General features: G+C 30.6%; 1 protein-coding gene across 1 annotated transcript; it reads left to right on the forward strand.

Moving 5' to 3' along the window:
- Nucleotides 1-4,457: 4,457 nt before the first annotated feature.
- LOC121131518 (hatching enzyme 1.2) lies at nucleotides 4,458-7,191 on the forward strand. The gene is made up of 5 exons (XM_040726942.2): nucleotides 4,458-4,534; nucleotides 4,602-4,921; nucleotides 5,691-5,971; nucleotides 6,862-6,986; nucleotides 7,044-7,191. The coding sequence occupies exons 2-5, from the start codon at nucleotides 4,616-4,618 to the stop codon at nucleotides 7,148-7,150; spliced, it is 819 nt and encodes a 272-aa protein (XP_040582876.1). The 5' UTR covers nucleotides 4,458-4,534; nucleotides 4,602-4,615; the 3' UTR covers nucleotides 7,151-7,191.
- The last annotated feature ends 6,608 nt before the right edge of the window (nucleotides 7,192-13,799 follow it).

Raw genomic sequence — 13,799 nt, forward strand, 5'->3', positions numbered from 1 at the left:
TTTATGTACAGATTTATTGAACTCTCTCTCAGTCCAAGGGGCTCAGATCCAATGAGCTCAGAGCCTTAATAAATTCCCCAGATCTTATACGGAATCATCGTATATTTCTACATAGTTATTAATAATAATAAATATAACGACAGTATAATCGACTGAAAGCCCAAGTGAGCAACGGGAAAAGTTCTTATCCTCCATCCACTGCTCATGTATTGATGTTCTTGAAACATTTTCTTCTTAAGCCAACTCTGCTACGTCTCCTACTCTAAGAAAACTATTTCATAGATCAGTGTCTTTAATGTATATCAAACAGAAATAACTCATCTCAATCATATTTAGATTAATTAAATTTATAAGGTATAATTTGTGATCTATGGCCTATATGGATAATTATATAATTTGGACACTTAAAGCCTCACCCCTGATTGAACTGATTAAATATAAGTAAACATTATCGTATAACAATTACCCTATTCTGACCTAGGAATCTTTGGGTGAAATCCATATACATATAGTATATTTCTTTCTCTAGGAATCACTGGGTGCGAACGTACACACATCAAGTTGAAGAGAATAACTCCCAAGCGTGCTGTCCATGAGCTATGGAGATTTCATTAGTGATTTCTTTATTACTTGTGTGTCTCTTTTGTGATTGGCCAACCCATATAAAATGGTTCTAGACTCTGAAAGATAATATGCCTCTCTTTTCTCAATAGTTTTGTCTGCAAACCATATTCCATTCTGTAAATTCAGAGTTTTAATTGAATTCAGAAGGTTAATTTTGGAAAGGGAAGATAAATTTGTATACGTCAAATAATTTAGTGACGTGTTTAGATGTACCTCAAAATGGATATTTTGAAAACAGTACAAAGATGTACTGTTTTTCCCTTTCATATGTTTTCATGAATTTTCATATGTTTTCATGAATTTTCATAAGTTGACTCTTGTATTATTTAAGGAGCCAACTGTATGTATTATGGACTCAAAAAAGGTGTTAGAAAGGATTTGGATTTTATTCATGAATCAATCAAGAGCCTTCGTTTATAATTTGTGTAATTTTATACTCTGTCATTGATACTTCTTTTGATAAGGTTGTCAATGCAATGTCAAATAATGAATAAATATTCTCTATATAATAATTACCAGTTGACAACAAGACAAGTACAGAAGAGGTAGCTACCAAAAAAAATTTCTACAATTTTTTCCTCAAAAAATCTAAGTTGATAGTGCATATGTTACTGGCAATATGTATAACTAGGCATTATATAGAATACCTATTTAATGTCTGAGGTGTCAGGTAAACTATATAATGAACGAATTTTTTTATTCTTTTCCTAAGTATTGATATTCTGAATTGCAATTAACTTTTTTTTTTGTGCAAAGGCACCTATTATTATTGGTATTTTGTATTGCACATACATTTGGCAAATCCTTGGCAAACCTTTGGGCACCTTTTTTGTCTGGTAGGCCTCACATAGTTGAAGAAATAGTTTAACATCATAACGTGTAATGTTCTTGTATTTTTGAGACAGCAAGTTCCTTCAACATTCTGTCTCTTCCACCGATAGCCAAATGGGTCTTATCCAGAATGAAAAATAACTCAGAGTCTCAGATATAAAACAGAATATTACTCGAATTTTCTTTCAAAGGATATATTAATTTGGTCTTATGCCCGACTATCATTACTTTATAATGTTTAAGAAGCCACTATAGTCTTGGTGTTTTCCTAATGCCTGCCTTATCTTTTTCACTTCATCAATTAACATTTGGTATCTAATTTTAGAAAGAGAAATACTATCTTTAGCACTACACTGTCTTCCAATATACGGGCACTAGAAACTATGGGGGAAAATGTAGATGGAATATTTTTATATAAATAATGAGAATAAATATATTGCACAAGTTCCATATAAACAGGACGGGGGAGTTGTCTTATTTTTGCAATTATCTGGTTTCTTTGTCTTATTTTTCTGATACACCAAACACAAGAAACCTCAATTTGTGCGGTAATTCCCCTTCTTGCATCTTCGAATATATTTAAATCTGAAGGTTTAGGGCAATTAATATGATATTTGAAAGAAATCACCTTTTGTCCAATTCAAATGTTTTAGTTCATATCAGCTCGATGACTATGTAATCGAAATATATTATTGATTACGGGAAATAAGTCCACGCGCTCAATGCACAATAACTACGCATTTTTGTATTGTACTGTTATTTATAGTCTGTAACTTAAATGTATTTTATACTTTGTCGACATGTGAGGCCGGCATTTTACTTAATACTTGAGTAATGTATAAAATGTCGTTTTTATATAGTTTGCCGGATTTCCATACTTTGCCGGTAACAATTACTCGTCGCGAAGAAAAGTGTGCTTGAACAGAATGATTGTGATCGGATTTAAGTAGGGGTTTTTGACAATAAAATTGATCTTTTTGTCATATTGCAGGATTGATCGTTTTGTTAGTTTGTTCTTATTTTATTGCGTAGTACAGTCATTATTTGATATTGACTTATGAGTTATGATGTTGCTTTATCTTACCTTAAATTATCCTTTTCAAATCAATCTCAATTATACGTAAATACATTCTGTATATATCACTTAATCCTAGATTGAATGGTGTATTAATATCATATATGCATTTGATATAAAGAGTTACATCTGTTAATAATTGAGAAACATGAAACTATGAATCTTTTGGGATGATTCATATTCAAGAATACGAGTGTAATAAGACCTATCTAGATACGAATTATGAAAGAGCTATTCTTGACTAAATTATAAAGTGAAATTACCTTATACTTGAATATATAATTAAATTCAAGTCATCAAGGACCAAACTATTGATTATACCTTTTGCGAATGCCCTCATAAAGTTTTTGAGCCAAAACATTGCCAGACTGCTCAAATTCTGGATTCCAAAACTCATACATATCAAAAATTAGACGTATTTCCATACCGGTTTTGAGAGTGAGACGTATATCCATGGCGGTTTTGAGAGTGGGAACTTGCCACAGGCCTTTCTGTTAATTGGAGGCCTGGCGTTTGATATAATTTTGTAAAAATGTAAAAGACTACAATGAAGAATACTTTATTATAAAAAGATCATATTTGTGGCGATAACATAAAAGCAAGCTGGGATACTTTTTCTCAATATTACGACAGTATGATAAACGTATCCGTTGATCTGAGTACTATAACTTTTATTAATTAAAATTAGTGATAAAGGTATTAGGAGCGGTTTTTAAGGATTACTGAACATCATAAAAATCGGTTATTTACTATCAATGATCATAAAAGCGTCAAGACGTGAATAACAAAAAGAAATCAGGGATTAGCTGCTTAAGAACTGGCCTCACCAACTGAAATTGATTATATTGATGATATCAACATTTGATTTAAAGTTTAAATACCGGACGATCAAATTGACTGAACTTGTGTTCATATAAAAATTGAAACAAATATCAATCATATTAATAACTTGCTGGACAACTTTCAGTGGTTTAATATTGTATTTGACTCATTAAATAATCCTCTTCCGTTTTTCATTGAAGTCAAAAACTTATAATGCGTTTTTCTCGGTTTCATAACAAAAATCCCAGCATGCTTTTATATTATCGCCTCACATATAAAGAAAGAAGGATTGACCTTTTCCAAAAAATTTAATATTTGAAATCTAATTCTTGAAATGTTTTCCCAAAATATTTCAAATTTTTGCGAATAGCCGTGGATTTTTGAATTTTTTTTCCAAAAATTACATTTTCACTTTTTTTTAACAAAAAATTTCATTTTCTGTGAATAACTATTGATTTTTGAAAAAAAATTCGAAAAAGTTAAATTTTCTTTGAGTAGCTATGTATTTTTGCATTTTTTTTTTACAAAAATTTCATTTTCTGTGAATAGCTTATTGATTTTGAAAAAAATTTCGAAAAAATTAAATTTCCCCTGAGTAGCTATGTATTTTTGATAATTTCTGTGAATAACTATAGATTTTTGGAATTTTTTCCCCAAAAATTCCAAAATCCAAGTAAAATATAATCCTTTAGGCGGCCATGAAACCCCAAATATAATTGTGGCTATAAGTTCCCTAATGTTGTGCTCTGTCAAATACATCTTCAAAGACTCTTCAAGTATTGTCACAAAAGGGCATTCGACGAAAGAATGCAGAACACTATTAAAGAGCTTCCCACAGTCCTGATTGATTCATTTTGTTGCTCAAAAGGTACATATACACCTTGTGTTATTTACTAATTATAAAAATTAATTTTGAAATTTGCATTTTGCTTTATTTTAAATGAGCAAATTTCTTTCATTTGTTAAAAAATCCTTAATTGAATGTAAGAATTTAGTGTATTGCTCGTCTGTGATAATTTATACCTATGTTTTAAGAGTCTTTAATACATCTGTTACCTTTAGGAGAGGATATAATCCTATAAATACTCAGATATTTCTCATTTAAGATAGAACAAGAAATATGATTACATATCTTTTACTCCTGACTTGCTTCCATCCTCATTCCGCCTTACCAGGCTGAAGGTTTGAATTCGAAAGGTTTGATAATGTGTATACAAATTAATATTGTTTTTTTTTTTCAATTTCAAAGATGGCTGCAAAATTATGCTTGACAAGCACAATAAGGCTGAAATGATGTCCAGAAATTTTGTTTTTGGGAGCAACAATCTCTGGCCAAATAAGCAAGTACCCTTTACATTCGGGCCAAGTTTTACATCCAACGAAAGGTCCTTGATTCAAAGAGCGATGAATACAATTCAAGCACGGTCTTGTGTTAGATTTGTACCTCGAAGCAGTCAAAGGAACTTTGTTCAATTTAGAAATGATAGGGATGGTTGTTTTGCGTCGGCATTAGGATTTAATCAAAATAGAGCGACACTTGTTGTGAATTTATCTAGAAGAGGCTGCATGGTAAGTAGTACAACATTTGTTAATGTGTACCAATAGTGTGCGTTTCGTTTTGTTTCGTCTCATATCTTTATTACATTTTATCCTGTTTAGTATAGTCTAATATTTCGCTAAGAAAAGAAACAGGGGTATCCCCAGGAGGTAGGTTGGAGGGGCTCACCCAAATAAAAGAATTTTTACTTTTTAATAGATTTTATTTTCAAAAAATTTAAAATTTAATTTTCTGTGAACAGCTATAGATTTTTGAAATCCTTTCACAAAAAATGTAGTATTTGTAATTTTTTTTCCAAAAAATGTATTTAATAAATTTCATGTTAAAACAATTAATTTTTTTTCAAAAAAATGTATTTAATAAATTTGATGTTAAAAAAATTAATTTTTTATAAAAAGCTATGAATTTTTGGAGTTTTTTTTTCGAAAAAATTAACATTTCAATTTTTTTTTTCAAAAATTTTTATATTTGATTTTTTTTACACATTAATTGAACCCAATGTACCTGTGGTTTGGCCTGAAAAGTGGGATTTTCTCGCTCAATTTTTCTCTCTTTGTCTCTGCTAGTGTTTGTGTATGGCGCCCTCTATCGGTCAACAGTATAATTTGAAGGTTTTTGGTTTTTTTTTAATAATTATTATTGATCTATTTGGTGGCCCCACTGAGTGAGGACGAGGTTCGTGTGCAGCTCCCAGGACGTCAGTTGCCCTTCTTTGGTCCAAATATATGTTGCTCACGAAATTAAAACTCCTTATATTCATTATTTATTATTGTATTTCAGGGTCAAGGCACAATTATTCATGAGTTACTTCATGCACTTGGTTTTCTACATGAACAAAATCGCCCAGATAGGGATCGATTTATTCTAGTGAGCTGGAATAATATCATTCCAACAATTAACCGATATTATCAATTTGCTCGAGCTCGTGCATCTGGAGAAAGTATAGCACTTTGTAACTTTAGAAGGCTTGCACCCTACTCTAATTGCTACAATGGAATGACATCCACAACTTTAGGACTTAATTATGATTACCGATCCATCATGCAATATTCAAGGACAGCGTAAGGCATCAAGAGCGTCCACAGGGCATGGGCTAAAGGGGCTGATCCCCCAAATTAAGGAATTTTGCTTTTTACTAGAAAATTAAATATTTGAAAATTCATTTTTGAACTTTTTTCCAAAAAATTAAATTTTCTGTTAATAACTATGAATTTTAAAATTTAATTTTGCGTTAATTTTCGGAATAACTGTGGAATTTTGAAATTTTTTTCAAATAATTTACTATTTGAAAATTAATTTTTTTTTCCAAAAAAATTAATTTTTGTCATTAACTATTTAGTTTTTCTTGACTAGCTGGATATTTGAAATTTTTTTCCAAAAAATTTAAAAAATTTAATTTCTGTGAATAAGTGTGGATTTTTGTAATTTTTTTTGAAAAAATTTAATTTTCTGTCAATAACTATTTAATTTTTCGTAAATAGCTGTGGATATTTGAAATTTATTGCCAAAAAATTTAAATTAATTATTGAAATTTTTTTCCAAAAAATTTAAAAATTTAATTTTTAGAATAACTGTGGATTTTTGAATTTTTTTTCAAAAAAATTGATATTTGAAAATTCATTTTTTAATTTTTTTGGAAAAAAAAATATTAACTGTCATTAACTATTTCATTTTTCGTGAATAGTGGTAATTTTTTTTCCAAGAAATTTAATTTTCTGTTAAAAACTATGGAGTTTTGAAAAAAAATCCTTTTCTGTATATATATTAAAAAAAATTTGCAAGCAATTTACTTTCTTAAATTTTTTACCTACAAATATTAATTTTCAGAATTATATTTTCAAAAAGATTACAAAAACCAAGCCAAAAAATAATCTTAGGGACGCCCTGGGCATTTCTAATTTGATTAAACAACTAAGGTACCTAATTCCTTTATTTACTCTCCAAACTATAGTTTCTCAAGAAACGGACGACCCACTTTGACTGCCACCCGTGCTGGAGGAAGTATCTTAGGAAACAGAGTTGGAATGACATCATTGGATATTCAGAAACTGAATAAGGCATATCAATGCACTGGAGGTATTTAAGTCATATTCATATCCAAGATGTCCTATAATCAAAATCACTATTCTCTAGGAACGAGTTGCAGGGATCAAAATAGATATTGTCGATTCTATAGACGGTGGTGCAGTCGATCCTCATACATAAGAAGAATTTGCAACAAAACTTGTAATGTCTGTTAAAAAATTTAAATAACCAATGACAATAAAAATGCATTTAAAAATATTGAGTATCTAATTTTATTACAATAGTCAAATTATGATTATTGGGATATTTAAATAGATGGTATATTTGATATATTAATAAATATGTATATTCCCCCCCCCCCCCCTTTACGTATTTTATAGTAGATATTTCCTATTCAATTCATATTGTTTTTTGCAGCAGACCCGATAACTCTTCTCAAAAGGACAAATTAGCTAAACAAAAGAGGGATATTTAAAGTGAGCTTAGACTGCAGGAACGTCTGCAAGGGGGTGGGGAGGGGCGGGAGAGGTGCTGTCTGCAAGGGAGTGGGGAGGGTGGAAGTTCTGTAGCAATACATTTACACAAAAATAGATGTAAAATTGTTTTTTTTTGAAAGATTTATTTTCTTAAAAAAAGGTCATTCGGTCAGATAATGCAACAAAGCAAAAAATTTAATACTTGAAATTTTTTCCCCAAAAATATATAAGTTTCCCAATTTTTCGAATTTTTTTAAATTTCTGGGGATAACTATGGATTTCTGTAATTTTTCTCTAAAAATTTTAATGTTTTCCAATTTTTTTCCAAAAAAATTTAACTTGGAATTTTTTCCAAAAAATATAATTTTGTATGTACAGCTGTGGATTTTGATTTTTTTTCAAAAAATTTAACTTTTGTCAATACCTATGAATTTTTGAAGATTTTTTACAAAAATTAAATTTTCCAGAAATGGATTTTTCAAATTTTTTTCCAAGATTTTTTGTTTACGAGCATTCATTATATTTTTTTCTCATGTAGATATAAATAAATATTAATTTAGCATAGACAGTAATTATTCTTCCTAGACGTAAAATATGGCATCAAGTCGTGTGATTATTTTTAGTCACATTGGTCAAACAGTCGTTCAAACCCTCATAGATAATAATATAAGAATTTTTCCCACAAAATATTTCACAAGGCGCTCCATGATTAATTGTTTAGATCACAAATGAGGTTTTTTAATTGAAAAATGGGATAAGGCTCTGCGTTAATGATTCAACACTTTTCAAGAGGAATTAATTCTTCTATTCTACCATTGTTATTTAATGGAAGAACTATAATTTATTAATATTTATTTGGTATAACTTATGACTTAGTTATGATTACCGATCCATCATGCAATATTCAAGGACAGTGTAAGGCATCAGGAGCGTCCGCAGGGCATGGGTTGGAGGGGCTGATCCCCCAAATTAAGGAATATTTTTTTACTAGAAAATTAAATATTTAAAAATTCATTTTTCTGTGAATAACTATGAATTTTTGAATTTTTTTCAAAAATTTGATTTTGTGTTATTAGCTGTGGATATTAGAAATTATTTTTTTAAATTTTAAAATTCCTGTGAATAACTGTGGTTTTTAGAATTTTTTTCAAAAAATTTAATTTTCTGTCTATAACTTTTTAATTTTTGTAAATAGCTGTAGATATTTGACATTTATTGCCAAAAATTTAAAATTAATTTTTGGAAAAACTGGATTTTTGAATTTTTTTTTCAAAAAATTTAATATTTGAAAAATCATTTTTTAATTTATTTTTCAAAAAATTTAATTTTCCGTCATGAACTATTTAATTTTTCGTGAATAGCTGTTGATTTTTCAATTTTTTTCCAAAAAATTGAAAAATTTAATTTCTGTGTATAATTGTGGATTTTTGTAACTTTTTTCCAAGAAGTTTAATTTTCTGTTAAAAACTGGATTTTTGAAATTTTTTGAAAAAAAATTCTTTTCTGTTAATATAATTTTTTTTTTTTTTGGTTGGTTTATCTCTAGAGCAGTTATGGACTGCTTAATCGAAGTCGAATCTGTGATAAATAGTAGACCTTTTTCAGCACTATCTTCCAACGTGGAAGATCTTGCTCTCACACCCTCGATGCTGATAACAGGATTTACCATCTCCACTGGATGAAAAAATACGTCTTGAATGTACTATTAAGATCTAAATGGAAGACCAAGGTAAGGAATTTTTGGAAGGTGACTTTTCTAGTCATAGATGACGACATCAACTGCAAAAGTATTCGCCTCTAGGATTGTTAGTTCTGATGGATTAGTAAGAAATGTTGAAGTTAAGTATTCTAACGGAAAGGCTTACCACAAACCCTCAAATAAGTAGGCAGTAATATAAATGATGACAACTCATCCCGGGGTGTATGTTCAATCATAAATGAGTGATTGATTTGTAGAGTAGTATTTGTGTAAGAGGATCGTTTGAAAAGTCCGGGAAAAGTCAGAGAAATTGCACACCTGGCGCGTATCGAGGTTATTTTTAGTTAGTATCATCTTTTGGAAGAAAACACACCAACTTTCAGTCAGATCTGTCTATTTCTTTCTGTCTGGCACTCGTTTGAATCCATGAATTGGCCGAAAAGATAATGACGACTGTCTTTTGGATTCCCAAGGAATAATCATCATTGACATTCTGGAAAAGGGAAAATATAATACGCGTGGTTCCTTAAAGTAGCATCTTTTCCAATCCAAGAGAAATGAGCTACGCCAATCTAATCTGTATGTCATAGATATTCCATCAAAAATGTCTTCCTTCGATGAAGTTTAATAAGAGGTACTCACTAATACAGGAAATCTGGGATTACAAGTTAGATTTGAAAGGAATAGAATTAAATACTTTATAAAAAATTAGCTCTTTCTTCGTCAGAGTTGAATCATACTGGATAATTGCTTTTAGAGGACTCATTCAAGTTTCACCTCCTATAAATGAAATAACACAAAATCCCTATGTATTTTGCTGTCAACTGTCGATTCCCTCCTCTTTCTTGATATATCATGGCTATTTCATAATTCATTCTTCTTGATAAATAAACAAAGTAATACATTATTCTATACACTGTTTACCAACAAGGACAGGAATACAGTTCCATGTTGATCCCTCGTCGTTTATTTAATAAATGTATATATTGGACATTTTATTATTTATATGAATAAATTTGGGCTATCATCAGGCTTGTTGATCGGAGTTTTTTTCTAGGCGGCAATCAATTGCGATATGGCAATATTATATCGCTGATTGCAATATCCAAATCGGTCCCGATCTTGATATTGCTATATTGCAACCGAAATAACAAAAAAAATAGTGATCCCATCAATTTGTACAAAGTTATATATCATGGAATAGTGCAGTGGTTCTCGAGACCGTTCTTTGTCTTGAGATTGCTTGTTTATGGTTTTGGTCTCGTCTCAGTCTCGATACATCAAAGTTGTAGTCTTGGTATTGGGTCCAATACACTCGGTCTTGCTCTCGAACTAAAATACTGGCCTTGGTCTTGATTTTCGCTCAAACTTTATAACTTCGGTCTTGACTTGGTCTCGATTCTTATACTTGTCATGGGAACGGATTTTGGCCTACATTTATAAGTATGATTTTTTTAGGAACAGCAATAACTGAGGAGAGAGAGAAGGGTTTAGGGTAAGAGATTCACTTAAAATTACCATTTTTAAAATATATGTATATATATAGGTTTAAAGAAATGGTATATTTGAATATGATTGCAATTAAATTGATCGGATCACTGATCGCAAATAGGCCTGATCTTTATATCACTTTATAGCATTGAATTTCTGATCGCATTTTTTTTTCCTGATTGCTCACAAGCCTGGTTATCCTACACAAACACAAGCGAATAACTGCTAGTTTAATGCAATATTAGTAAGCAATATTACAATACAATATCGAGTGAAATACTATTTAGATTTTAATAACATCTAATTCCTTTTCCAAATGTTGAAGAAATAATATGACAGTGATAGTCTGGGAGTATATAAGAGATAAATGGCAGTTGGTATGATTGACTTATTTGGCTAACTACCAGATGATTTTGGGCCTTTTTTTCCGTTTCGTTTTGGAGGAAAGGTTTTGTGATTCTATAAAGGTACCGACGGGTTAAGGGTGAATTAATTTTTATTTTCTACAATAGTTATTTAATGGAATAATTATTTATTATTTATTTTTAAGGCTCTATCGAGGAGGTTGCATGTCTAGTATCTTTCCAGAGGTTGAATAACATATGTTTCTTTTACTAAAATGCTATTTTGTATGACAAAAATTTTATCGTTAAGTCCCCAATTTTTGAGACATATCCCCTAACTTTCTCTTATAAAGTGTAATTAAATAAAAAGAAGTATGCCTAACTTTATTTTTTTAATGCAAAAGTATTTTTTTAATCTAATCCCATGATACGTCGTTACCTTTATAGTATACTAACCAAACTTTTGAACAAAAAGAAACCTAAAAAGGCCCCAAATCCTTTAATTCTGGGTCAATTCTTATTAACTATGACTTTATTGTTCAAGAATTCTTAAAAGCTGAGCAAAAGCAAATTATAATTAAATCAATCAACGTTAAAACAGCGATTAAGAGAAAAGAAGCAAAAATATCCACAGCTGACAATAAAATAAACTTTTGTGCGATGGGGGTGTTTAAACACCTCATGGACACTAAAAGGAATAGAATGAATTATTTAAATGCTAAAAACTTAGTAGATTGACAGCTGTCATCCTTTCTTATGGATGCTACGTTGCATGCAAATAACATTATGTGTATTTCAATAGTCATATCAATGATGAAATCCTATCAATGAGTACACTCAATTTTAAATTACTTTTTTGTTTTCTTTTTGGAAAGTTTAGAGTATCTAACTTATTTCTGTTGAAAATATATATTGCATTACTCACATTTGAAGGTCTCCCTTGGAGGATGGAACAAACAAATAGGTTCAGATATATGTCATAAATAATATACAGTGAATTTATGAACTCTCATGATGAAGTTTTTACAAAATACAGGCAATTTTCCTAACTGGCAATTTTCTCCAGGGCAGTTTTCCGACCACGGTTTTTATCATTCCTAATTTTAGTACAAAATCTTATCTTTCTAACACCATCTAACGTAAACAGATTATACTGGTGCAACGCAAGATACCCATTACTAAAGCCATCTATTGGAGAACTAATGGATCATTTTTTCTATTCCTTTTTTATTAATACTATCAATTGTAATTTCATACATTGACACATGCCAAATAAACCTTTTCACTACTCCCACGTGCATATTAAGGCCTTTCTTCACTAATCATATATGTATGCATAATGTACATTGTTTGTATTTTCAAAAGGATATTAATTAGTCAATTGAAAAAATAAAATTCTTTCTGTCTAGCCAATAATAATATAATATTTTATTCATAGGTTGGGGAAAAAGTAATTTCCTATTTCCCACACATTTTTTAAAAACTAAGTTTATCTTGTTAAGTATTGGTCACATCAGATCATACGATAAAGGGTTATAAAGGTGTGAGTATATACTATATACAATTTTTAGAAGGTGTTGCGCTTGTGCGGTTCAATCGTGACTTATCGTGCGTCGAGTATGGAGTGTCAAATGAAGGAATTCGCCATATATTACATTTTTACTACCTGAAAGGGAAAAACGCCTCTAAAGCGACCAAAAAAAAATTGTGATGTATACGGGGCCGATACTCTTTCGGTTCGTGTTGCACAGCAGTTATTTGGGCTATTTCGTTCTGGTGTAGCGGAGGTTAATGATGCACCACGCACAGTCACCACTGTCGTCGAAAATATCTACAAAATCAGGGACAATATCGTAGTATTGCCGCCCAGGAGCTGATTATTGATCATAAAAATATTTTTAAACCATTATCAGAAGGCTGGATACAAGGAAAAAACTCCAATAGGAGAGAGATCTGGTTTCATCAAGACAACACCAGACAGCAACCATCTTTGATGACGCGTCAGGAGATGGGATGCATGAACCCCACCGTCCGGACCTTGCATTAAATGACTACCACCTCCTCCTGTCTATGGCCAACACACTTGAGGTACACATTTGGCCTCAATAGAAGCCTATGAAAATTGATTGTCCGAGTTTTTTTGCCAATAGGAAGTACGATTCTCGTTGGCAACAAGTTATCGAACAGATATGAGCATACTTGGCTTTAATTGGATAATTGTAACACTTCTTGTAAAACATTGAAATAAATACTTTTTTTATATTATTTTTACTTTTCCTCAACCAAATATACGTATATAAGCATTTGACTGTTAAAAAAACATAATTTAATTGAACCAAAATCAATAGAAGATACCCTTTTCTAGTTCGTTATGTTTGAAATGGAAACTTTTATAACATGTCATTATTCCTATTTCTACAGAGTGGTTCAAAAAATCATATTTATTTAAATTGTGAAAGTACCAAGCAAGGAGAAATGTAACAGTGTTCATATGGAGCACTTACTCCCAAAGTGGTCTATATTGACCCCAGGGGGGGGGGTCAGCAGGAAGCCCTCCAAAATAGTCTTTCGGACACCCCCTGGATCCCAAGAAGTTTATCTATAATTCGGGGGGTCCTAAAATTTACTCATTTTTGATTAAAATGATAATTCTTTTATTAAAAAAAGAGTACTTAAAAAATAAACATTTTAAAAGTACTTTAAGATTTGTTGCTTGTATAAATATTTGTGTATCATCATTTATCTATCAAAGCTTATTGATTTTTATATAACATATTGCACTTTGTTGACCATAAAGTCATAAATTTTGGGCTATAAAGGATATTCCTTTTATTTTCCATGTAAAAGCAATCAG

This window comes from Lepeophtheirus salmonis, unplaced genomic scaffold (genome assembly GCF_016086655.4).
Source record: "Lepeophtheirus salmonis unplaced genomic scaffold, UVic_Lsal_1.4 unplaced_contig_7858_pilon, whole genome shotgun sequence".
NCBI lineage: Eukaryota > Metazoa > Arthropoda > Copepoda > Siphonostomatoida > Caligidae > Lepeophtheirus > Lepeophtheirus salmonis.